At 43.0% G+C, this 27859-nt stretch overlaps 1 protein-coding gene across 1 annotated transcript in view; it reads right to left on the bottom strand.

Moving 5' to 3' along the window:
* The window catches only part of tenm2a (teneurin transmembrane protein 2a), a 168027-nt gene extending 141299 nt beyond the window's left edge, over positions 1-26728 (bottom strand). Inside the window, exons 1-3 of the mRNA XM_008278130.1 lie at positions 26503-26728; positions 1959-2278; positions 203-222 (exon numbers count right to left, since the gene is read on the bottom strand). Coding sequence (XP_008276352.1) covers positions 203-222; positions 1959-2278; positions 26503-26728 — 566 coding nt within the window. The remainder of the gene's footprint in view (positions 1-202; positions 223-1958; positions 2279-26502) is intronic.
* Positions 26729-27859: the final 1131 nt, after the last annotated feature.

Genomic DNA, 27859 nt, shown 5'->3' with positions numbered 1-27859 from the left:
AAGATCGTTAGAGATGCAGCGAGATGAGAGCGGTGCAGCGTGCTGTTTGGTGTTTTAGCACATCACTGTCTTTTTGATTTGTTAGCATGTGTTTATGATGTTGTTTCTCTGTCTGCCTCTGTCAATCTCTATTATTAGACCCTCAGATCCTCCTCCTGCTGTTTTGACACTCCCGTTGCTCCTCTTTCACACTCGCATGTACGAGGCCTGGGCACGAACGCTCTCACGCCCACGCACGGGCAAAATAACATATAGAAACACAATGACAGTAGCATATATGTGCACATGCAAATTCGGCACCCACACTGCTTTGATAGGGGGGGAAACACACGACGGTTTTATTCAGTGGGAGTGAAATCTTTCGTCTGGGTGCTTTGAGATGTGACGTGCCTTCGGTATCAGGTGTTTTGTTTGGAGGGAGGCGCAGGAGCAAAGGGTGAGATTTCCTCATTCAGAGCGACTAAGCAACTAACGAATTGACTCGATCAGACGCACGCACACACCTGGTCTTTTTATCGGGCTGCCACGCCGCCTCTGATCTCTTCACGCTGGCAGAGACACAAGTGCAGGAGCACGATTTAAATCTCCAGCCTGTGAAACCGTGAGACGAGCCTAAAGGCGTGAGCTGGTGGTTCCCCCGAACGCCTCTATAGAAGGCGAGCTTTTGAAGTCTCGAATTAAATCTAATTGACTTTGATTTGACACATGTTCTGTATAATCATCAAAATGAATTGCTGCAAAAGACAAGTGAATGTTTAGGGCCCTGTAGGAGCACAAAAAACACACACGAATAACACTTTTTGGCAAAGTTTCTTTTTGGAAAATCGGGGGGAAAAAAACAACAACCCAACAACAACTTTTGATCTTCTTAACAATCAACACTCAGTGACATCATACTGCAGGCGAATGATTATCACAATACAGAGTTGGATTAAGAAGCTAATTTTACAAGGTCTGGAAATGCCAGCGACAGAGTGCTCAATGGCGTTCTTCTGGCCCTGAGACAGAGAAAGTGAGAGCGGCGTCTGCAGCTGATATCTGTGGCTGCAAGATTAGCTTGGTAATTAACCACAAAGCAATTATCGGGTGGTGCGATGAGAGGCGCGTCTCAGGGAAGGTGTTTCTTGACGTGTTTAATAGGTGTTGAGTAGTTTGATCAGCCGACAGAAGTTGTTTCTGATTCGGAGGCCCGCGGTCCAACAGAGGTTGATCCACAGCTGATATGTGCTGCTGCCGAGAATTCAATTAATTAGACTGTTGCTCTTCCTTCAATCCACTTTTCATTAACCTCCATTGACACCTCGACGGAGCTTGTGCACAGGTTTACGACTGCGTCAGGATTAACAAGGAAATGGGAAGCTGGCAATAAACAAAGTTGCCAGAGGAAGGAGATTCCCGCTGGGAACATCGCACTCTCGCACTCGTTGAGAGACTCAGAGAACGGATGAGCTCCAGATGTAAATATTAGCTTCTCTCCGACTGCATTCTGGTCGGCGTTGGATCACAAAATGCTCCAGTCTTGCTGTGTCCGGAAAAATCCAAAAGATGTTTTTTAAGAACACTGACAGATCAGTGGTGAGATCTCAGCAGATAAGTGGTTTAAAAGGGTGGAGTTAGAGGGCTTTGGCTAAGTGCTATTGATGAAAATAAGGATGGCCCTCTGGGGGGTGTACAACAACTGTTCTTCAGATCACAAACAGACCCAATCAATAAATCCAACTCTCTTGCAATTCATATAATGGTTGCATGTTTGAGAGGTCTTCTGAAGACGATATCAATATTGACAAACTTTTGTAAGATTCATACATACATTCTCTCTCACAATCCCTCTCAGCATTGAATAAAAATACCAATCCAATGCTTTCTTCCCGGTTTCTTCTCCCTCATCAAGTCTTACTCACTGTCTTACTCATTTTTTCTCCAATCAGTGGGCCTGTGCTTTGGCACACTGAACACACACAAGCCTGACCACACTTCCTCCTACCTGACTCGTCGTCAGACTTGTTGTCATTCTCAGAGTCGGTGAGGGTGAGGGCTGAGTTATCGCGGCTGGACACTCCCGAGCTGCGACGGGACTTCACCCCCCCTCGTCCGGCCCACAGCTGGATGGCTCGCTCCGGAGACAGCGGCCCCTCGGGGTCCGAGTCGGCATCGGAGCCGGCGCTGAGGGAGTACCCCCTCTGGAGGAGGCCCAGGTCGGGGCAATAGGGAACGGCAGCGGGATGCGGAGGGGGAGTCGGTTCGCACACTCCCAGCTCGGCCAGGGTGAAGTTACCCCCTGCGAGGGAGACGAAAAGAGTTAGCCGGGTGGAGTGTCGGTGGCAATGTACGCAAACTGCACCAGCAAATGGTCGCACAAGCAAGTGCACACGCGTGTCTAGGAAACAAACCCACAATCACACGCAGAGAAGCACACTAATTATGAAACTATGGAGGCGGAGGATGAAAATTGGGCTTTGTTGTGGCAGGCAGGAGGGGGAGAGATGACGCAGCATGAATCAGGCACAAAATACAAACTAGCTGCTGGAAGGAATATGTACTGGCCTGCAGGCCTGTTAAGGCTGGCTTAAAAGGCCTGCCTCCCTCGCTTTACTGATCCACATTGGCATTCATGAGGTGTTGATGTGAGATCAAAGAGCTGTTCACTTGAGGCCTCTCAGACTGTAGTGGAGCTGCTTTGCTGCCTTCTGGGTTTGATAATCTCCCCACCTAGTTGCCATCACACACTGGACCCCAGGCTCGCTGAATATACTGCAGTCTGCTGCAGTACCGGCCCTGCTGCCTAACACTCTCCCCCCTCAAGACAAACCGACTCGTCACGTCCAAAATAAATATATAAAATTATCCAAATTAAAGCACATCAAAGGAGATCAATAAACAGTGCTGCAGCCCAATTAAATCCAAGCTGAGGAAAAAGCAATTAAGGAAAAAGGCATGCTCAACCAATTTATTCTCTATACTAATTAAAAGAGTATTGTGGATGCAATCGCTCACCATCAGCTGTTGGGGTAAAGGGATCGGGGGAAAAACAGTTGAGATTCACTTCATTAGCAGTTTGTGAGGGAGGGGAAAGGAAGAGGAGAGTGAAGAGACGTTGGCATTGTGATGGCACACTGTATGAATCAGTGCGCCGGGAATCACACAGCTGTGTGACTGGGTTAACTGTGACTCATCAGGCGTACGGACGCAATCAGAGAGAGAGGAATTAAACAGATGAAAATCGTCTGCTGGATCTTCATGGCTCCTCTTCATAGCCTCGCCGAGACTCGAGAGTTGTGCTGAAAGTAATGACGGCGGTGGGGAGGGAGGGCCTGGAAGGAAACTTAGCTCGGGAAGTGGTGAAAGGCTCTATACTTCTACTCAGACAAACAGATGGACGGGACTAGAGAGCAGAGGCAAGTGAATAACTCCACAGGTGGATTCAGCTATTACGCCACAGCTTGCCAAGCTTCCAGCCAGCTACAGTGCAAAAGGCACCCAAGCGCTGCGAGACAGCGGGGAAACATTACCATTCCTCATCTTCCTTGCTTCGTTGTCTTTTCCTCCCACTTGTCAGAAAAAAAGGACGACAAAAGGAACCTTTTTTTTTTCTTTTTTTTCCCAACAATATGTGACACTAGGGAAGTCTACAAATTGTTGATAATTTACTCTACAGTACTGCTACACAGGATCTAACTACAGTGGTTGGGACCCATACCTGAGATGAAGTATCGGAGGAGGACGGGAGAAAACTCCAGGAGGCCTGAGAGAGTGAAGCACATGGGTTCTTTAACATCAGTCAGCAAATTACCCTGAAACTAAACAGCTTGCTAGAAAAGTATCTACTCCACAATCACAGTTAGGGATTAGTCTTTATGCAGATCATCTCATCCAGCTACGATGACAATAACTGGGCCACACACACACACACACAGCTGGTCTAAACAAACGCTACGTGGACACAGTTACACAACGTGAGTGCGTCGGTGTTTGTGCGTGCGTTGCCACACATATCTAATGTTGCGTCCCACAGGACACCGCTCTGTACAATTAACATCTCATAAGCAGTGATTACACATGTAAAATCCAATCTCTTCACATCCCCATCAGCCGTAGACGCAGGCCGACGTACCACGTAGTCAAAGAAAGATGGATCGGCGCGAGCGGTTGAAGCAGACGTGAAAATCTATCTCAGTTATTCCACAAATAGAAAACCAATCGCATGTTTGTTATATGATATTATGACAGATGTGGGGGGCAAAATGTGGCGCTGCATTCTAATCAGATCAATGCCTGTCTGTCTATATGACACTGTCGCTGTCATACTTTCGCTTATAATGCAAATGAATGTGTGTTTTAAGCATTCTGCAGCTTCAACAGATGCCTCGGGGGTTATGAACATCTGTGTGTGTGTGTTCGTTGTGCATGTGCTGGCATGTGCAGAAGGGTCCAAATAAACCACGTTGTTCCGGCATGACTTGACAATGTCTCAGTGAGCTTTATGCCATGTCAGGAGCATTTGTCTCCCAGAAATGTTCACTGGGGTCAAGTGGAGAAAAGTCTGCGACAGTCACGTTCTTTATTCTTTGTGTTGTTCTTGCAAAGCTTTGTGGTGCATTTGGAGTCGTTATCCTGCTGCAGTAGGACTCCTTCTCCGCCAAGACGCAAACCAGAGACGTTATAGCGTGTCCCTTGGTCACGGCGGAGTCGATTCGGTGCAGGTGTTCAGCTACAGAGTAAGCACAACAGACTTGAATACTCCCAGCACCTTGTTTCACTGTCATTTCGTCGCTTCACTGCCGCATCGTTCTCTCTCTCCTGTCTGTGACCTTATGTACACTGCTGCTGCTGCCACAAATCTCAAACTTGTATTCATCAGTAAATAGGACTTTTTTTTTTTCTTTTTTTTTTTTTTCCAATTATCCGCTGTGAAATGCTGGTATGTCTTCGCCCACCCCCAAGCTTTTGGCCTTGTTTCCCCTCCTGATCGATGGTTTAGAGATGCTACACGTCCACTGAGACCGCTATGAGACAGCCTTTCTTTGACAGTACTTTTGCTGATTGGAGACTTGTTTTCTTTATTTAGCAAATTCTGCATCTGTGATGAAGTTGCTTTTCTACCTCTCAGTTTACAAATAATGATGTATTGATCTTCTGATGGCGTGCTCACTTTTGGTCTGCCTGATCGTGCTTTGGATACAACTGATCCAGTTTGAGCAAAGCGTCTTAGGCTGCCATGCACCGTCCCCTTGATTCGACACTAAGAAAGCACCTCGCCCCTTTAGTTCTGATGCCACGTTTCCTGCTACCAGTGATCAATGTTGTGCTTAAAAACTTGTGGCACAGCCAAATTTATAACAGGTTAACAATGGCTGCAAATTGAGTTACTTTAACAAGCCTCTGATAAGCAGATCAAATCCATGTCACGACTGTCATCTGAATGAGTACTTCAAGGATAACATGCAACTTAAGAGAATCTGACCTTTTGTGCAATGAAGTTGCCAAAAAGGCTAAAAATGTGCTTAAAATTGATGGCTGAGCTCGAAATAGTGCAGAATTTTAATCATTTATTTTTGTTTTGCATGTCAGAACCTGATTTTTTTATTTTTAATTTCTCATTATTTCCAGGTTTCCATGACAGCATGACAGATATTCGATGTGATCTTAGGCTTTTGGACCCCACTGCGCAATTCTCTGTTAATTGATCCGTGCATTCTATATAAATGATGGTACATATGAATTGTGCAAATATGTGTGAACGTGCTACAGGGTAAGAGCATCTACAATGCTTCGCTGAATGGCTTTTAGTTGAAGAGAGAGAGAGAGAGAAAAAATGAAGGACAGAGTGGAGGGAAGTGAGAGAAACAAAACTGATTTGACAAAAGAAAACATGGTAATGTGTGTGCACGAGTGTGAAAAAAAGACAAACACGAGAATAGATAGTTACTGAGTTAGGTGCTGAGCATCAGTGCAAATTGAAACAAGAGCACGAGATGAACAAGACTGGTAATCAGTATAATCAGAGTCGAATTCAAATGAGAATAGGCTTTAATAAATAACATAGAAATAACAAGGAAGAAGAAAAGGCGTGCACAGCATGAACTAACAGAACCAGAAAGTGGGTTACCAGTGTCTGTATGTGTGTGTGTGAACATCTGCATTAGACGGCGCAATAGAGGGAAAGCAGCAAGATCGAGAACGCTTCTTTAATCTTTCGCGATTAAAGCAACAGAACAGAAGGAACAGCGCAAGTACACCGGACAGGTTCAGAAAAGCTCATGGTGTAGATTTATAGAAGCAAATAATGTAATAACAGCTGATAATGTAATAAATTTGCACTTTTTACAGTTTAAAAGGCCAATAACGTAATAACTGGCCAAAAAAAAAGTCCTTAACCGATAGCGTAGTATCTTTTAGGCAATAACGTGATAAGTTATTACGTTATTGGCCTGGTAAAAAAAAAAAAAATAAAATTCTTTGCAAATGTAATAACCAGCCAATAACGTAATAAGTTATTACATTATCGGTTCAGGACTTTTATTATGTTATTGGCCAGTTATTACGTAACTGGCCTACTACATTTCGAAAAAGGCAAATTTATAACGTTATCAGCTTTTATGACGTTATCGGCTTTTATTACGTTATTGGCTTCTACAAGGTTGGAATGAGGACATAAATAAGGTAAATAACCTTTGTGGATTTGGGTAAAATTGCGACGATAATTTGCTATGTTTAGGGAAACGTTATCATCATGGTTACAAGAATAAACACTTGTTTAGTCTGGGGATGATTCTAAAGGAGACCCACATTGACTGCTAGTCTGGTTAAGGTCTCCAGCCAGACTTCCTACTTTGTCACTTCAACGTAAACAGGCGAGTACTGAGATGATTCAACCATGTGCACCAACAATTACATTACTATCCACCTACACTGTGTTCCTAATTACTCTATGCAAACCTTTTCTGTCGGATTACCTTCGTAATGTATCATTTTGTATTTTAATACTTTGCTGTTGCGCCTCGTTCGCCAACCAATCACATATTAAACGGTGCAGAATAATGTATCATTTTGTATTTTAATACTTTGCTGTTGCGCCTCGTTCGCCAACCAATCACATATTAAACGGTGCAGAACTCATCACTCTGGTAACCCACAAACATTGAGAAGCAAGAAACGTGTTGTGAAAGTTGTATTTTCACCCAAAACATGACATTTTTTCTACATCTAACCAAGTAATTTTGGGCCTAAACAGCAAGTAAAAACCAAAAGCAACATGAGCCAACATGAAACTTAAGACTATTAGTCCTAGACGTGATGAAAACTGTGGTCTGTGAGGTGAAGATCCAGCTGTTGACCTCAATCCTCCCCTGCTACCTCCTTATGAAGACTTTGTGGTTCTTTCAAACTGAAAGCCTTTACTTCGCACAGATGTGAAAATACATTTGTTGTACAACATGATTTCTTTCTGAATCACATTTGAGAATGCAATTCAGTTGTATAGGAATGTCATGTTGTAGAGACAGGGTTGGATTACTTATTTTTTGGGGGACGACAGACTCATGTGAGAGCAAATCAACGCAGGGTAACTTTTGCTCCAGTGCTGCTAATGCTAATCAAACACGCTCACATAATTGCTGTTTCCTGATTATTTTGTAACACAAACACTTTGCTGTTCCTTACGATCATCATGAAGAACAATACATGCAGTAGAAACCCCTTCTGGTTATGTATTTTAAAGCCCCTGTGCAGTGTTTTGCTATCTGATCAGCCTTCAGACTCGTGGATCTATTTTTCCAATAGAACTTCTTGGTTGTTTCTTTATTGCCTCACTGGTACCTGGTGTTCCCAGTGCTTTGTGTTTTCTTTTTTTTTTCTGTTTGGAACAAATACATGCCACACAGCGTGTCATATATTTACAGTGATTTACCTTCGCAGACTCATCGTTTGGTTTAAACATTACGCGAGCGAAGCTGCAGTTTTACCCGTTTCTTTGCTCAGCAGTAACTTCAGTTTTATGCACCTGAGATGTATCATCATTTGGAGTATTCACGCACCACACACGGCGTCTTGGAGAAAGAAAAAAAAAAAAGTGACATGGGGAAATAGAAGCATCTTGTTGGAACTTAGAATAGTGTGAGTGGATATGGTTTTGGCAGTGATCCATTCAACCAAATGTACTTCCCCTGATAAAACTCATTATGTACGTGTGTGGGAGCGAATGTGTGCAATGCGTGGTGCATGTGTATGAGTACAGCTGTTTGTGAGGAGACAGCTTAGTGGGATAGAGGGGGCTATCATTAAAAAATCATTTGTGCTTGTTAGCAGTTTGACAGGCAAAGTATAGGCAGCAGGACTCTGCATTATGCTGGTTGACTTTGCCTCACCCCACAGCGTAATTCTGTAAAGGATGTAAAGCAGGCAGAACTTGTGAGCCCCATTGCCTGCAATTATGTTGCTTTTTCCAGATCGAATAGTTTACGGTCCAGGCCACCCTCGGACATGCAATTTTGAGCATTCAGGGGAGTGCCAGTTCAGATCAAGTTCTGATTTGTCCTGAAGTGCCGAACCAGTGAACTGATTTGCTGCTCGGTGGAGGATGCATCAAAATCAGGAAGCAAATGCAGCTGTGCACGGTAGGTTCTCCAGCAATCCCCTGAAATAGCTGAAATTACTGTTAATAACTGTAAAAGCCTTATTTTTCTTTGTCACAGCTAAGAAAATGCTGGAATTTGTGGCTAATAGCAGTCAAAATGTGTCATTTCTTAATGTTTTCCATTTTCATTTGCATCCAATTCAAAATTCATCTGCGCTGCACTTTAGTATCCCTGAAGAAAAATGAACTTTTCTTTTGTGTTGTCTTTTATGTGAATTTCCGAGCAATAAAATATACATATATATTCCTCCCTAATAAAGGAGAGTTTAAGTGAAGAAGCGTTTCAACAGATGCCGGAGAAAGAGAGCGACAGGAGAATCAGGGCAACAGTGGAAATGACAAAGTAGAGACAATTTAGTAGTTAGGACCCAACTTTAAGGGGTCACATATTTCTGCTCCCCTGGGATCAACTGAAGCTCTTTTCCTTTGTCTCCCATAATCTGTCAAGCTGTCTACCCCTCCTCGTCGCTCGGTACAAAACATGCACTTCAAAAAAAAATAAAAATCTTTGAGTTGTTCAGTCCACTAATACAAAAATATAGCAAAGCTGAGCCGGTTGCACATAGTGTTCAGATGAGTCCAAGTACTTGTAAAAGACGGAACGGCCTGTTTAGAATAACCAAAAAACACTTACTATATTAGTAGCAAAGCCTCCTATCAGCAATAACATACTTGAAAGCTAACAATAGGACGCAATGTAAGATAAATGTATTTTTTCTGTTAGCAATACTTCCAATACAAAACAACAATGCAAAATGTACTTTCTGTGCATCGAAGATACTTCAGTATGTTTATACATACAGGACAATAAACTGCAGTTATATAACATAAAAAAACCAGCGCGTATACACTTAATACAAGGCGCATGATGTTTGTCTACCGCAAATATAACTAATAATAGCCATAAGCTCGTCTCAGACCGTAGTACAGATGATTATCCTCTCAGTCGCCTTGTCTCCAACTCACTCTCAAGGACATTATTCATGATCAATGCAATTAGAATAAGAAAGCGAGCATGTAAACATATACAATAGGGATGTAGATACAGTCCAAAGACAACTGCTGAGAGTTTGAGCGAGAAAATCCATAAATTCATGAATCTCAAAAGACCTGGTGATTGAATTCATTTCGTGTCAAACCAATGGAAAATGTTTCACAGTTTAAGTTTGCGCAGACTGCTGCTGCGCTTCGCTGTGTGAAGATGAGAAAAATGTACTTCCTCTTCAGTTGATAGGAGGAGAGAGAAAAAAAATAAATAAAAAAAAATAGGGAGTGAAACAGGGAGTGAGGCAGGCTGATGACGAAAAAGGGGATCATAAGATGAGGTAGTGAAGACTGATGAAATCCTCGGTCACGGTAAACACTTTTTTTTTCTCCTTTCTTTTTTTTTTTTTGTTTTTCGCAGGGGGAGACAAGATGGAGACAGAGCAGAAAAACAGAGCAGGATTGTGTACACCTGAACAATATGCCACCGTAATGAAAGCACCTGAGCAGAGAGACAAACAGCAAAGGAAGGCAGGTTGGCATTAGCTTGAATACATGTCAGACAAGAGGTCAAGGTTCAATGTCACTGTTATCTGTCTGAGTGAGCAGAGAATGGAGTTTGGCATTGGTGTGCAGCTACTATTATTGCACTTACTATTATTATTGTCACATACACACACGCGCGCACACAAAAACACCAGTGCAGCGGTGGAGAATACTAATAAACAGCTTCACAAATCAGGGTTTCCATGGTGATGAGTTGAAGTAGAGTATAAAATGAAGTGACTGTTGCAGGGGTGCACATGTACACACATCAGAGGTGAGGATGCTAATGAACAACACCTCTACCGATGTTAACAATGAAACATCCGACTGACTTTTGCACAAAACGCTTATTTCCACTTTCCAAATAAGTTCTACCCTGAAGCAGCATGTGGGAAATTTTGCTGTAAATCCACGTCTAATATGATGAACATGTAACAGAGTTGCGGATATATATTGTATAGCACATCCAAAACTTGAGGTCAAAGGAAGCCACAGTTAATTTTGTTGTTTTTTCTTTGCTTGTACCCACAATCTTTCCCTGACCTTAAAGCTGCCGTGATCAGTATTTTCACATTAACAATGGATCAAGCGACAAGCGGTGGCAATTGGTTGCGGTGACAATTATCACTCGACGCGAAGGAACCATTTTTCTATCCGTCAGCTCATTGTTTGCTTCATTTTAGAACCCATGACTTTGCTGTTTCGGTCCAGTCTGTGCTCTTTCGTTTACTGATGCAGCTCCAGTATACCCACCTGTACGATACACAGCAAAAAATAGAGGAAAAAAAAGCAACTGGCTGGGGAGAAAAATAAGCTGAAGGTGACCAATGTAAAAACAAACTCAATTATAGGCTCTCAGGTTATCAAATATTCATAAGTTAATCATCTATTCATAATCAGTCACTTATATGTTTACTCGATTTTTAGAGAAACAAAATGTATGAGTGTTTTCAGGTCAAAATTTGACCAATGTTTTCGGCAATGTGACAGGCGTGTGCTACATAGATAGTGTTAAAAACCTCCAGCTCTTATGAGGAAGCTCCTTGGTCAATGCATGGGATGTAGATTTAGAGTTTCAGGTATGGTTTCGCTTACACTTGTACAACTGTTGATAAAAGACAATGGGGAGGAGTTTCCTGTCTAATGTCATGCTATCAATACGATACTCTAGTGTTTCTCTTTGAGAGAAATGCTCTCAAAGAGTGTTAAGGTCATACGAAGCACAACAGTTTGAGCACAACATCAGTTAGTAAATAACTTCATGTCTCCTGGTTGCACAAGTAAACAACAGTTTGCTCACATGTTCCATCATAACAGCTGCATAAAGTGATAATATGTCTGTTTTGCATTGGCAGCATGTTCTGCTGCTCCCAAATGGGACAAAAATGCCTAAGCTCAAGCATGTTGCAATCATATTTAATTTGCTATAGCCTCAATGTTTCCTAACAGTGTTTCAGTTAAACAACAATTAGTGCAGATATTGTGAAAAGGCAGTATTTTTAAGACTCTGACATTGGGCTTTTTAAAAAAGATAGCAATGAATACACTGCAGGATGCTCAGTGTCAACATTTTTATAGCTGGAGTACGAGACTTTTACATATAAATGAAGGTCTGTTATATTCAAGCCCTTGGAAACATGTTGAGACAAAGCTGATTGAGTCGATCAATGCCAGGTAAATCTCTCTGTATCTTGTACTGGAGTTTTAAACCTGCTTTCGATGCGGACACTTCAACGCTGGCCAGTAGCAATCCCTTTTACGACATCCAGCAATGACTGAACAGATAACCCTTTTCCACCAAGAAGAATCAGGTGCTAGTTCTGTGCTGGTGCTAGTTCCAGGGCCTAATTGGTTCAAATCTGGCACCTCCAAAGAACCGGTTGCTTTTCCATCGGCAAGGAGCTAAGTTAGAGGTACGCCATACATCACTGCATACTAGGGCTAGACCCGAATAGCCGAATGGCCGACTATTCGTTTGCTGTGCTGGAATCGGGATATCAAACTTGATCTCCGAATATCCCCGTCGCCGCGGAAATGGAGTCGTCACCGCGAACCTAAACACAGAAACTGGTCTTTGTAGCCAAACAACAGTTTTTGCAAAACTTCCATGTGCCCCTGGAGTCATTTAGTACATCTGTGATCGGACCAGAGACGTCCTGTTGAAAAACGACACAAATCACCACTTGTGTGTCCCATTCATCGGTCTTGGTGGTCATGATAACCCGCCCCCAGCTCCTGACTTACTTGGTTCTTAGCTCGGGCCCAGCAAAGAGTCGGTGCTTGCTAAGCACCAGTTTTGAGAACCTGGAGCCGGTGCTTCGGCAGTGGAAACACAAAGCACTGGTGCTAAGTCAGGCACTAGCACGGAACTAGCACTGGAACCAGTTTGGTGGAAAAGGGGTAAGAGTAGCCTCCCGAAATATGGGGGAGCCAATGGTGGACAAACATGGGAAGCTTCCAGGAAAAGTTTCAGTTAAAAAGACAGAAACTCAGCATTCAAAGAGAGGATTATCTGAAAACGGAACTGCAACATATACGCCATCAGCCTGCATCCACAGTGTTTGTGTAGTTACCCTCACTGCCAGAAGGGGGAGACAAAAGTTCCACACTGCAAGTTTAATTATTACACTATAATTTGCATAGTAAAACACTGACAACACCTATTAGCCATTTAGACAACAACAATGACATCTGTTGTCTCGTCAGCCTGCATCTCTTGTTTAGAGCATTAACTTTTTATCCTGTATGCTTTTTTTTCCTACATAGCTTACTTCAGTCATAATTTGCCGAATCATCATCATCTGAGAAAATCCTATCAATTCAAACAGAACATTGTTCTCTAACTTACATGGGCTGAGACTGAAAACAAGGCTGTTAGTAACACTAAAAACTGTCAAGTTCAAAATGATGTCTTGACTTCTGGAAACTACACATTTGCATCATGCTGTCGTAACTAAACAAAGACTTTGCGCTCCCACAAACTCTACAAAACACTGGCAGATTCATGTTGTCTTAATGGGCATGTCAGGGATAAATGTAAGCTTGGTTTGAAGTCAAAGAAAATGTTAATGGGAGAAGAAAAAGTTTCATGAAAGTTGAACGTGAACATGAGTGTTTTGTTGTTTCAATAAACGGCTCAGCATCCGTCTGCCGTTATAGTTTCTTTTCAGCGTTATTTGTCTCCCAAAGTGCTTCTTGCTGCTCATAGTGAGTGAGAGAGTGGCAGTAGCCAAGCTGTTACATTACCTTTGCTGTGTAACTGATATGTCATGACAGGATGTCGACTCACACTGACAGTCAAACTCGCAGCGCTCGGTGTTGATTGATTATCAAAAATCTACGTCTGACACACACACACACACACACACGCACACGTGCATGCACACATACATATCCCATAGCATGTGGCATGCCATTAACGCCGCCATTAACAGCCCAGTAACGACCTAACTGTTATGTCCAAATAGGAGTGTCATGGTCAAACACTTCCCACACCTCCCAGATGACATCCGTTCTTTTGGTTCCCGCCTGAGCCACGGGGGCCCTTGCACCTCCTAATGAGGAGACCAAAATAGGTGTGACAAATGTCATCCATTCCTGGGTTAGTTCTCCTCCTGCCCAGGAGGACAGCAGTCTGCGTTGGATAGGACATGACAGGACATGACACAACACCATGCACTCTGGAGGAGGTCTTGTCACCGAAAGGCGAAGCTCGAAGCACTGGAACACCTCTCATCCATGAACGTGGAGGCCAAAGTTGACTAGACTGGGAGACATGCTTCACTGGTTAGAACAGCAGAATCCCCCACTTACAGCTTCTGACCAATCAATTATAAAATTAATGCTTTTCGGGAATCCTGAGAAGTTAACACGGCACATACTGCCAAAGACATACTTCAAACAGGGATTTTTCTTTTTTTCTTTTTTTAAGCATTTGTAGTTAGTCAGAAGAATGACACAGGGTTGGGATGAGAGCTATAAATGTTCACTGTTGACAGGTAGAAATACGCAAACGCAACTTATATGTGCAGACATTGTACTGCTGTCAGTTGACAAGCCCTTGGGTGGTGTTCGTCTCCTCTTACTGACTTTTTTGTTCAAACTGAACAACCCATTATAAAATATTACCAACTGATGCTGTGTTCGAGCTTTTTTGTTAACTTCATTTCAAATAATTATCAAGGTTTTGCACTTCTCTTTGGAGCTTGTAGCATTGGAGGCCACAGTGAAGAACTGATTTTTGAATAAAAATAAAGATGATTTATGAATGTTCTGACTATAGCAAGTAGCAGATTCAATAAATGGTGCTGTTCACCGCAGAGCACTTCTGTCAAAGTGATGCAAACTGTCACGTGTAGTGTACCTGGTCAAGAGTTTTATCATTTAAATAAATTAATAATAATGCTAAATTAGCTAGATTAAAGGCTAACCCCTCCAGACCAGCAGGACCGTCCTCCTGCTCTCCAATGTCCGCTCCCTCCACAACAAGCTGGACGAGCTACGTTTGCTGAGAGAAACCCACAGAGAGTGGAAAGACTGCTGTGTGTTTGCTTTAACAGAAACAAGTCTCCATGACAACATCCCAGATGGACATACAGCTAGAGGGGATGACATTATTCGAGGTGGACAGACGTACAGCTAGCTCTGGGCAGCATCATCACACCATCATGTGTGTCTTTGTGTCCCTGAAGACCTACCAGGACCTGAAGAGGTTCACCATGTTCAAGGAATGGAGGCGTGCATGGGTGCAGTGGTACCTTCAGGAGACAGCGAGAGTGAACGTCTAGTGTCTTGCCCATCCCAGACGTTCATTCTACAAAACTTTAATGATCCTGAAGGAACGCTCTCTCATCTTGCCTGTACGACTGTGTATGTACAGCAACATGACAATAAACCTGATTTGATTTTTAATCTGAAGTGCACAGAGCCAAACGATCTACGCATGGAAACTTGACTCAATCACAAACTTAAAATCTGAACATTACGCGTTCAACAGTAACAATAACAGTGTCACAAATAAAGAAAGAAAGTCGAGCAGCATTCACAATTTGTCAGTCATTAGGCGGTTACGTTATATATGCTCATGATTGACAGTAAATGGAGGTTTCTGCCTGAGCCTTGCAAATTAGTGTTTTGCATTTTAAAGATCCCCTCAAGTGAAAATCTAGTTCTTCATCTCTTAACATGTCAGTACAGTGTTCACTACTGGAAGATACATGATGAGTGGAATAAGCCGTCTACACCATCGTGGAGCATTTAAATTTTAAAACATAAAAACATAGATTGAGGCTTCTGGGGTTTTAACAAACTTAAGAAATTAATTCTGTCAGGATTGGACCTTCTCTATGATTATTCTCCTTCAGCCACAACTACAACAATGTAGAGTTAAATCCAAGTCATCTAAGGCAGGAATTGATTGTCTTCATAGAAAAACATGCAATTTTCAAACAAAGGGAGCTTTTAGGGGTTTAATTAATGACGGGAGAGGGACTGTAACCATACCATTACGGCGACCCTGAGAGCTAAACAGACTGCAACTTAAGAAAAACACAAGCAAACAGACAAAACACAATTAAGCTAATAAAACATCTTCTCCAATTTGACAACACGTGCAACAAAAGTGACAAAAAAACAAATCCTAAAATGTGCCGCAAATAAAGAAAACACTGAGAGTGGCTCCAAAGAATGCAGAGTAATTTGGATTCAACCAGCACTCTGACAAGGTACATTAAAGTCCCTCTCTGGGTGTTGATTGAACTCCGGAAATAATCATCTCTGTGCTTCAAAGTTACATATGTGTTTTTCCATTAAAATAATCCCTTCATGTCTTAAATTGGCTTAGATGTAACTACACTGTTGCCGCCTTTAATATGTGTGGATTTATGAAGTTGACTTCTTATTTTGCTCACGATGGGTGTTCTAGCATGTAATAAAAAAAAAAAAGAGGAAAAAAAACACCATATGGACATGTTAACAAGGTAAAAATAAGATTTTTATCTGAGGGGGTCTTTAAACTGCAGGTAACCACGGCAACGGCAATTCAATGCTTCATGCTAGGGTACATTCACTTGGAAAATAGAATTACAAGGTTTAGCAAAAAAAAAAAAAAAAAAAAAAACATGACTTTGAACCAGAATCAGAATCTCACAATCTTTTTTGTCAGTGGTAAGTGATCAGTGTGTGAGTTAGGTACATCTCAGCACTCACCCAGATCTGCTCAGAATACCGCAGTGGAAAATGTGTACCAGGGGCCAAATCAAGGTTTAAATCTTAAATTACTGCAGCCTGCACCAGCTGTGTAAATGTTTTAAACCTTTGTGTCACCACAGGCATTGTATGAATTTATCAAGAAAACAAAAGACACTCGCGCAATAATGACCTTTCGACTCTTGCATGAAGATTTTTGCGCGGGGAACGGGATATTATAGAGTCCTCAGAGGAGGAGCTGCTCGCTGTCGTGGCATTTTTTTCCCCCCCCTCCTTTGTCATTTTCCAACATTATCGCTAAATCCTCATTCTTTCATCTTCTCATCTTCTGCCTTAAGAGTTTCTGAAACACCTATCCCTGTACCTCTAGCATCATTCTTTACGTGGACCTTTATCTGCATCGCGTCTGAAGCCTGTTTACGCATGCACCAACATCAGCTGGAAAACAGATCATTGCACCGCGCTGGCATCATTTTTATCGCTAAAGCAAGGACAGAAGCAAACATCAAAACACATATGTATAAGAAATGTGTGTACACGAACGCATACGCCCGCGTTTAAATTCTGTAGCTGGGGAACATGTTTAATTACAGCCTAGGAAGCAAGTGACTCTGCTGAGAGAAGAGAAAAAAAAACACACACACTTGATAACAGTGACATTTACAATCTGCCTCATTTATCAAAAGCTGCCAAAGCAGAGTCAAAGAGGGTCATTACATAGTAAACATAGATTAACTCAACTCTCACAAAACCCACACAAAATTGTCTGATAAATGATTTTTATTCTAAGAAAATTGCAGATGTCAGCATGCATTTCCCTGGACTCTGCCAATTAATTGTCTTGTTTGTTACCCAATATTTGTGCGCGTATGTGTGTGTGTCTGCGAATAAGAGCCAGCATTGGTGCTAAATAGCTGCCACCTTCAGCATGCATTTCCCCGACCTCTTCTTATTATTCGTCTCATTTGCTACCCAGTGTTTGCATGTGCGTGTGCATGCACCTGTGCCAACATCGCTGCTAATAGCTAGCACTTTAGCAGTTTATACCACAGACAGGAGTTGACAAACTGAGCTGAGGTGTATTTTGGTGTGCGTGGATGTTGTTATAGACTGAATCCCAAGGGTACTTCAGGTGCTGACAGACCTGTACTTAGTGCCAAAACAACTAATAATCACTCTCACTCTTTTGCTAATGCAATTTATGAAGATAAATCTGTAATCCAGGTAAAAGAGCTAAAGAAAGTCTATAAAGTGGGTCTCTTTGACATGTACAGTAGCTAGAGAGTGAGTTTATGAGCGCCAAATGCTGGGCCAGATGTTGCTCTGAGTTATAGCCCCTTGTAAAGACCCCCTTGCATGATAGGGGCCACACATGCAAACCCACATGAGCGGTTTCCTGTTTAAAAGAGTGAATCTGGGGATGGGGTGAGTGGGAGTGCACTGAGGATTGGAGGAGTGGAGCGGTGTCAGCCCCAGGATATTCTTCAGCAACTCTGCTGCTCTATTGCTGCAGCTACGGGATGCTTTTGAGTGTCAGCAGCTGGCAGAGGCACAGAATGCCAGGGAGAAGACAAAGATAAAGAGGGATCGGAGGAAGAGGGGAGGGATTGTATTTAATCTCACCGCCATTTATTTTTAATAGCATGCAGCTGCTTTGTTCTCTCTTTGATCATCAGCAGTCCAGGTTGACTGTAACCTAGTGGAATGCACGGACACACACAGGCATGCGCCCACGAATACACACAGAGGTGCACACGAAACGCCTATTCTGAATTTTCTTTTTATGCATTTTTGTTCCGCACTTGTTTACTCTCACTATCCAGCGTCCCCGTGCACTGCAGTCCTTGTCACTGTCATCTATACTGTTGGCCCGTGAAGGGCTGCAAACAGTCATGTGCTCCTTCTGTGACACAAGATGTCACCAGCCGCTGTAAGCGATAAGCATCACCAGGGGGTGAACATGTGGTAGGTACACGTCGTTCCCCTAATTCAAACCGAGGACTGTGCAGGCGCCTCAACCAAAAAGACGAAGTCGCTAGCGAAGCATCAAGGACAAGAACTCTCACTGGCTTCACACTGCCAATCTGCAGTCGTCCTTTTTTTTTTGCAGCTGGAGGCCCTTAACATTTTTGCTGTCAGGACCAGAGGCGCCTCGACTGGAAATCACACACTGGGTTTCTGCAGTGGTGGAAAAGGGTAATAGATAGATAGATAGGTAGATAGATAGAGAGAGGGCTAGCTAGATAGATAGATGGACAGAAAAACAAACGGGCAAAAAAAAACAAAACATGCAAATCGTGCTGTAAAAGAAAAAAAAAAGTACAGTATAAAAATAGACTTAATAATAAGCATTTTGGAGTTCGTCTTAAAGGGCAATTCTATCAATTTTACACTCCAAAGTCTGTTTACAAGTCAATAGGCATTCTAGTGCATATGTGAAAGGAAATTTTAAAATTGTCCATCCATCCATTATCTATACACTGCTTAATCCTCAGTAGGGTCGTGGGGGGCTGGAGTCTATCCCAGCTGACTTAGGGTGAAGGCAGGGGACACTCTGGACAGGTCAGCAGTCTATCACAGGGCTACACTTAGAGACAGACAACCAAGAACACTCACATTCACACCTACGGACAATTTAGAATCACCAATTAACCTCAACATGTTTTTGGACTGTGTGGGAGGAAGCCGGAGAACCCGGAGAGAACCCACGCTGCACGGGGAGAACATGCAAACTCCACGCAGAAAGATCCCGGGTGTCCTCACCCGGACGAGACCTTCTTGCTGCGAGGCAACAGTGCTACCAACTGCGCCACCTAATTATATATAATATAATTCTAATTTGATAACTGTATTATTCGGAGCTGAAGACTGCAAGCTTAAAAATGGAAAAAATAAAATAAAAAATCTTGTCCCAAGGTTTTGCTCATCTCTACTCGAGATTGCACCTGAATCTCCAACCAAACTGCTGGTTGAATTGCTTAACATGAAAATGCCCACTATGAATCTGACAATATAATAGTCGTGCAATGTTAAACCAATGAAGTACTCTTGATGGAATTAGGTCTTTAGTCAGTTTGGTAAACACATCCTTCTGGCCCACAAGTGACTTGAAATAGTCAAAGACGCCACACTTATAACACATAATAGACTTAATCAAATTTATTATGCAAGTTCCTTTCATCTTTTCATGGAGGATTCTGCAAACACTGTCACATTGGGGGCTGCTCTCTCCAGAGGGTTAGGGTTAGTCCCTGAATTTTGCTGAAGAGGACACGTTACGACAGATTGCCGCTGCAGAGAGGTTGCAGATACTTGGAAGTCTCCCCAAAGAATGGAGAGGACAGAGGAAACAAAGGACGCCTCTCTAACATAAAGCCTCCTCTCAGCCACCTAGCAGTGCATTTTCATTGCCATTCGGGCTTGAACACAGACAGTAGAGACGATCTTGCCAGGATACGAGTGGCAGAGTTTGGCAGAGTTTTTGGACAAAGCAATCCTTGGCTTCTCCAGTCATTTGTCACATCAAAGTCAAGGAAGAAAACGGGAATACGAAATGAGGGAAACACGGCCAAACAGAATGTGTAGGGCAGCTTTGTAGATTTCTGTGGGCTCGATCTGATAATATCGGCACATACATGCGCGTTACAGTGTTTCTCTGAAGACGAGAGGTCAACCCTATAGAGCCCACATAGCAGGAGAAACCTGTGTGAAATCAAAAATGAAGACACCCCGTGCGTTCAAATCCGCAGAGGACCTCGGCATAGCAAATGTGTGATATGAACACTAAAGCAACAATACAGGAACAGCGAGGGTGAGAGAAACGAGGAGGGGGGAATGTGACGGAGAAAGCAGACGTGAAAGGTGTGACAGAGGAGCAAAAAAGGGCATAAAGGAAAGTGAGAAAAAGGCGCAAGATGGAAAGAGAAAGACACACAGCGACACAGCTGAGAAGGGACGGTAGATGAAGTTGAGTGTTGTCCAGGCAGTGAGGTAGGCAGGAGGGTGCTGGATTCTCGGTGTGGTTTCCAGCCCCGGGGCCAAAGCGGCAGAGGAGAATGTAGAGGGGCTCATTTAGATCCCACTGAAAGGAAAGGCCAAAGCTTCTACAGACTGCAGCGGCTGTGATAATGCCTGCTGTCTAGAGGTGGACCTGTAGGGATGACACACCCCTGGGATGTGCTAAATAGGAGCTGCAAGAAAGGTACCGGGAGAGAGACAAAGAGATGCAGTACGAGTTGCACGAGGAAAAAGATCCGAGAGCCGGAGAAGTGAAAGACAACAGACAAACAAAGAGAGACTGCAGTAGGAGAGTCGTGTGCTTCTGTTCGCTGCTCAGAGTGATATATTTGAGTTTACACGTTTGTCATATTTGTATTTCTGTCATGGGATCTGTTTAGCAGTGATTCATGCTGCCAGCTAACCCATCAACAAAAAAAAAACATGACAGAGAAATGAGACTAGTTACAGTTTTATGTGTAAAATAAAGCCAACAAAAGTGTCTGGTATTTCTGGTTTTATGAGAATGAGACTTGTGCCTTATTGGGATCACTGGTGGTTTCAAATATGTTGTTTTGTGGTGTTAAATAGTGAACACTTGTAATGAGCTTTCCAGGCGGCTGCATGTTATGTTGAGGAAAGAATGTGTTATTTGGCTGTGCTTATCCAAGCAGACTAGGTAATAAGTCTGTAATGGGGAAACAGTGGAGTTGAGATGCAATGAAAGTGGGGGGTCTGCTGAAAGACACAACAGAACCCACTTTATCAGGATCTTCAAGGAGCCACTGGGGACAGCTAGTTTTCAAACACTGAAAATAAACTGAAATGGAAAATGACTTATTTCAAATGTGCACATATTCAGTGTGATAGAGCTCCGTGATTTGAAACTGGGACTCCGGTATCATTAAACAACACACCAATCAGGCAAAAAACCACCGACAGGAGAGGTGAACGACGCTGATTACCTTGTTACAATAACCCGTCAAAAGGATGGGACGTATTAATGAGCAAGCATAAAGACCTGAGCTATCTTGTCAAACGCCAAATTGTGATGGCTGGACGACTGGTCAGAGCATCAGTACGCAGTGGTCGCTACCTACCAAGAGTAGTCCAAGAAAGGATAACTGGTAAACGACCGACAGAGTCATGGACACAGAACGCTTACTGATGTTCACAGGGAGCAAAAACTGTCTTCTGTGGTCCAATCCCTCATTGCTAGCTATGATAGAAAGTTTCCAGAAAACGCAATGATAACAGCCTGCTGCTTATCGGGCTGAGTACTGCAGCTGCAAACCAGTCAGAAGGTCCTCTGTTCACCACCAAAAACGCCTTCAATGTGCCCGTGAGCATCAGACCTGGACTATGGAGCAACGCAAGACGGCTGTCTGGTCTGTATCATGTGGACAGCCGGGTGCCTGTGCATCATTTGCTTGGGGAAGATAAGGCAGAAGGATGCAATATGGGAAAAATGCAAGCCAACAAAGGCAGTGTGAGTCTGTGAGCAATGTTCTGCTAGAAAACCCTGGGTCCTGGCATTTATGTTACTTTGACACCTATCACCTACCTAAACATTCTTGCAGAGCCCGTACGCACCGTCACGGTGACAGTTTTCCCTGATAGCAGTGGCCTCTTTCAACTGGATAATGCACCCTGCCACATTGCAAAAAAAATTGTTCAGGAATGGTTTGACGACCATGACAAAGGGTTTAATGTATTGACCTGGCCTCTGAATTCCCCAGATCCCAATCTGATTGAGCATCTGTGGGAGGCGCTGAAAAAAACAAGTCCAATCCGCAGGAGGCCCACCTTGGAACTTAAAGAACTTAAATGGCCTCCTGCTTTGTGCCTGATAAGACGGGACACCTTCAGAGGTCTTGTGGAGTCCACGCGTTCACCTGTTTCAATTGTCGTCAGGCCTTTAAATGGCCATAATCGGTTGTGATAATGTTAATAGATATCTAAGTCGGTGGCCGCCTCCGTTGTCTCGTAGGGTCAGAAAACCTGTTATCACCTCATTTAATGGTGCCCCATTGTCACTTCATTTAGCGGTGATGGTTGCAAAGTCTGCAGACTTCTACACAGGAGACTTTAAGTTTCAGTCCTGTCGTGGACCATTATCTTCATATTATTTTTCACTTAAGTTTCACTTTTGTTTTCACTCGCTCTGCCTTTTAAGTCATTAGCTACGTGTTGCAAAGATCCATTTTGTATGTTTCCAGAGTGATGACTCCAATGAAGATTGTACGTGCACTTAGTTCTTTCACACGACTGCAAAGAGCTGCCTATTTAATCTGCGTTACTTTCTCGTAAACAATGATAACATAGATGATAATGCATGTTCTGGCCTACTAGTACGTGCAGGTGGACGCCTACTGCATGGGCACAACTGGTAGCGGCCATTTATTGGGCTGATAGTGTCCAAAATCAGGTGATGGATCGAAACTATTTTGGTGGTATGTGAGGCTTCTATGGAATATTAGACAGGTAGTTTTGATGTTGTGGATGTATATTGCAAAATACAACAACACTCTCCAAACAGCTGTAAAAAGCTTTACTCAGATAAAAAGACCAAATTGCTGCAGCCTCTGTTAGATTCCATTCATTCAGCATATGACTGTTTTAATGTTTACTGAGTGACTACTTGATGGGGTGAAGATGTATTTTTTTGTTTGTTTTGTCTCAAATGTGTAGCCAGGTAGGTGTCACAGAAGATATGGTTGTTTGGAGTAGCAAGCATGATTTAAGACATATATGATTACAACATCTAGATTTGTGTTGAGCTTATCTGTTTCCAACTAATTGTTGTTGCAGTTTTAAATGAATGTCTTTCGATACCTTGCCGAGCTAGAGTTTTGTAGTGTAATATGACCGCAGCACGTCTGTCATGTAAATGTATAATTAGCATATTAAAATACTGTCTTACACATAGCAGAGAATACAGAGAGACATTATGTTGTTAAAAACACAAATATTCATTACCCCAGAATGACTCCAAACAAACTTCAAATATGCTTCCAAAGGGAGATGACGTTCCTTTTTAGTTGAATTTATGCTTCAGGAAACACTGGAATTCCAGTGAAGCTTTTCATGCATAATTATGTGCTGTAAGTAAGTTGGTTTGGAAGGAAGTGGAATTGGAGTAACACTGAAATTATACTCAGCACAACTGTTTTGCATGTTTAGAAACAGAGAGCAAAGCAACTGTTTGTGTAAGTTGAAAACATGATCAAAAATAAACTGATTATGCATACAATGTACTCAGTTATAAACCTTATTAATTCAGGGGGGGAAAAAAAAAAGCGAGTTTTACTCCAAGAATCGCATCCCAAGATTCTTCGTTTGGCTCAGGACATATCCTGAGGACATCTCGGTACTCCTAATTTGCACTGTATATCTTCAATGACTTCTCACAATTACGAAAACAGACCCCGAAAATTTGACTTGTAAAAATGTGCATTATGCCTAAGCAGCAGTTGCGTGCTCAGCTATCAGTGGATTGAACACTTCTCCAGCTAAGCAGGTGAGTCAATAACGGTGACTGTATGCGAACGTACCGGAGCACATGCTCAGTGGGTGTTCCGGTTTCATTTGTGCATGACTTGTGCCTTTTGTCGTCTCGCACACGAAACTAATGACAGCTGTAAGAGCAAGTCAGTATGCATTAACACACCGCAGAACTTGCGCAGAAACCATTAAAGCAAAAACAAAAGTCTGAGAAGAGCTTCAGATGACCTCAAAACTTCTCAATAAGAAGCAGAACCTCCATGATGGCTCACCCAACCAAAAGAACAACATCATTATAATTTAATCAAAGTTAATCATATTTTCTAGTGTGGCCTCCATCAGCCATGAATAACTAATATCGCAGGTCAGTTCAGATACCAAGCCTCTCCTTCAAACCATTTGTTCGATATTCAATAACACAGAAAGGAAACGATCTGATAGCTGTCTCCATTACGTTACAGAAATAAAGTTTCTGTCTCGTCTTGCTTCTCAACTACAAGCTGTTCAAAGCGGGAACACATTGTTTCTATTCCTCGCTCTCTCTTTCACTGGTCATGAGAAATCTCTAGTCGAAAGATAAGGAAAACATTTATCTGCTGCTTCTCTCACTCTGTCTTTCTCACTCTAACTCCTTCTCTTTCTCCATCCTTCCAGCACTACTCCTCCTCCCGTAGTGTCACAGTCCATATGGTGCTGCAACACTGTTGGTCTCCTGTGGCCACACTTCCCACGATGCATCTGTGGCTCTGGGCTTTCGAAGAAGCCGATAGGCTGAGAGGACTGTGGTATCGACCAGCTATCGCCTGGTGTGAGGTCAGCTCAGTGCAGCATTGGAGTGTGTCCGAACAGCATACACCACTGACTTCCAGTCTTTCATCCATTCCGCCAATCAATCCTCCATTTTCTGTTGTTACCTTTGCCTCTGACGAAGTATGTTCCTCTGTCATATTCCTTTCTTTAAAAAGCCTTTCTTCCCTGTAAGTGTGCCATTTTATTCCTAAACGACTGCCAGTTTGACCCATTTCTCTAATTTCTAGAAGCCACACACACTCAGACATGAAACCTTGACAGCAGGTTTATCTTTTCAAGCTGCAGTGGCGATATTTCATTTGGAGAATACCGCCAAAGACTCTTCGATATATATACATTTATTTATTTATTTTTTTAAGGGGGATTGTTGTGGTATTCTACTATCTTCTGCATTGTTGTTGTGTTGTATTGCTCTGGACTGGCTTCCTCTCCTGTCTGTGTCCATGCAGAGAAAACAGAGCTTAGCAGAGATCAATTCCATTGAGTCTGACTCCTTTCACTAGCCAAGGATCAATACTGCCTGTTTCATGTCCCTCTGCAATATACACATGTGCACGAACACACAAACGCACAGACACACAGTTTAAAGACATGGCTATGAGAGCCGACCCGCCCCTACAGAAATGACCTATCGGCCTATCGGCTAACTCGCTCACCAGGGGATACAGAAGTTCATTATGACAGTCTTGCCAGTGCTAAAGGTCTGCTTTGGTCCTCTGCTGCAAAGTGCAACATTTACAGCATCTGATTACATTAACAGCTTGCCACAGAAGACTTGCAAGAAACACAGAGTGCCTGAAAGTAGTCTACAGCTGGAAACCTTTTACACGTGCAACAATGTGACTGTGTGTAATTGCAAGTGTTGTGTGTGATGTTGGGCCACAAAACAGGACTGGGAGGGATCACTACGGTGGGTTCAACCACATGTGCTGGACAGAAAAATGACTTCTTTTTTTTTTAATACTGAAATTGCAATTACAGTGGACATAATTGTGGAAATTTTGACAGGAAAATGTTTCAACCCAGAGTTTTTAGTTTTTACCTTTTAGCTGCAATTAGTGGCCCTCATTATCTGGTACAGCTAGACACTGTTTCACAACCCTGGAACCATATTGCATTCACTCCATTTTTGATGAAGCCTGCAAAGAATCCCTTCAATCCTTAATACAAATATAGGTTTTATGCAAATGAGCCAGGATTAATTAGAGCAACAGTTTGGGAAATGTGGTTAATTGCTTTCTTGCCAAGAACTACACAAGAAAATCAATGCCCATGTACAGTAAGTAAATACAGTAAATGAGGCTAACAGCAGCAGCTGGTTAGCTCAGCCAGGCTAGAAATTGTCCACTTCTTGAGTCCAAACAGACAGAAATGAGAGTGGATCAACGTTCTTATTCAACTCTGAGCAAGAAAATACGAAGCATGTTTCCCAAAATACTGAAGAAGTCCTTTAAGATCATAAAACGGACTTGATTTTCTTTGTCTTCAGTCCAGCACAATAGGGATTAAGCCCAATCCTGGACTGCATAGACAAGAAAATCAATATCTATGTACAGTAAATAAATACAGTAAATGAGGTAGCTGGCTGTTTAGTGTTTGGAGGTTTTGGCGGTAGCTTAATACAGACATGAGAGTGGTATCGATAAATCATCCAACTCACAGCAAGAAAGCAAACAAGCATGTTTCCCGAAATATTGAACTGGCCCTTTAAGGTCATAAAACGGACTTGATTTTCTGTCCTCAGTCCAGCACATATGGATTAAGCCCAATCCCAGACTGCATAATGAAGGATTCGAAAGCAATCCTTTGCTCCACAAACCCACCTTGCCTGGAGTACTCATCAGCCTCATGGTGCACCAGGTCAGTCACGCAGCCTCCATAGTGCAGCCTCTGCTCGTGGTCGAAGGCCTTGAGGGTCTCGCTGGAGCTGTAGGACTTCTGGGTGGGCACGCGGCACTCGTCCGCGTCCAAGGAGGAGGTGTTGTACTGGGAGTCTTTGGGGCAGCGACCCCTGGTCAGGGAGCGGTGCCTCCGGTCCTTCAGATCCATGCTGAGGTCGGCCAAAAGGGGGTGGGGATGCAGGGAGGAGAGGTGGATGCAGAGGAGAAGGAGGACAAGGCAGTGGGGAGGGGAAGATGGAGGGGGAGGGCCTCCTAAAGGGCCTCCGTAATGTCAATCTCCACTTCAGTCACCTGGAAAACAGAGATAGGAAGAGGAAGAGACGGAGAGAGTGGAAGAGACAGTGAAAGGTTGGTATAAAATTAATGGATGCACTGCTGTGACTCACTCTTGCCTTGCACTCCCTGTAGAGTTTACAGGGAAAGTTAGGTAAGAGGGAGCACTGCGAATGGACATTTGAGCAACCAGGCAAATATACAACACATCGGAGTATTGATGCAGGATAAGTAAGGCTATTGTGGGGAGAAACAGAGCTGCCAGCACTGTGGTCCACAGAGATAGTCAGCCATCGACCGCGTTGATGAAAAATGGTCAGCCAGCATTTAAATCTATTACATAAAAACAGAGGGTGACTCAAACATTTGTCCAGTCATCTTAAACTGATGTTTGCGAGGTACGAATACAACAGAAGTGGCCAGAAAGCCGAGAAAGGACGGACGGAATCGTGGCAACACAGACAGATTATCGAGATTGGGGGAGGATGAAAAAAAAAAAAACAACAACAACAAAAAAACGGTAAAAGGCAACAAAGAAAGAAAAGCAGCCGGATGCAACAGGAAGGATGGAAGAAGAGGAGAAATGACTTGAGGGCATTGGTAGTCTCTCCCTCATTATCAGAGTGAGAATGAATCCAGCTCCCTTAGAGGCTGTAAGGGATAATCAAACACACCCAAATGCAGATACACAAACAGAGAGCATCACAAACACACTCGGATGCACACATACAGTACGGAGGCACCTGAGATAACAGTGTTACCTGAACTTGACACAGCTCGTAAAAGAACTCGTCGCACACGAATAATATGAAATTATCTGGCCCCGTGCTAATGCCTGATCTGTCCAATTGCTGCGGCAGCACCAGCCCACTTTTAATCTATTCAAACCTTACACTTGTGGATGCAGATTACACATGATTGTGATGCTAATAAAGCCTGATACTAGCGAAGCGGCCTTGAGCAACGCATTACACCAGCAGCTAAAGATCAAAGTCCAACAATATAA

This window comes from Stegastes partitus, unplaced genomic scaffold (assembly GCF_000690725.1).
Source record: "Stegastes partitus isolate 25-593 unplaced genomic scaffold, Stegastes_partitus-1.0.2 Scaffold116, whole genome shotgun sequence".
Lineage (NCBI taxonomy): Eukaryota > Metazoa > Chordata > Actinopteri > Pomacentridae > Stegastes > Stegastes partitus.
The sequence above is the reverse complement of the archived record's forward strand: the minus strand, read 5'-3'. Positions and strand labels throughout refer to the sequence as shown.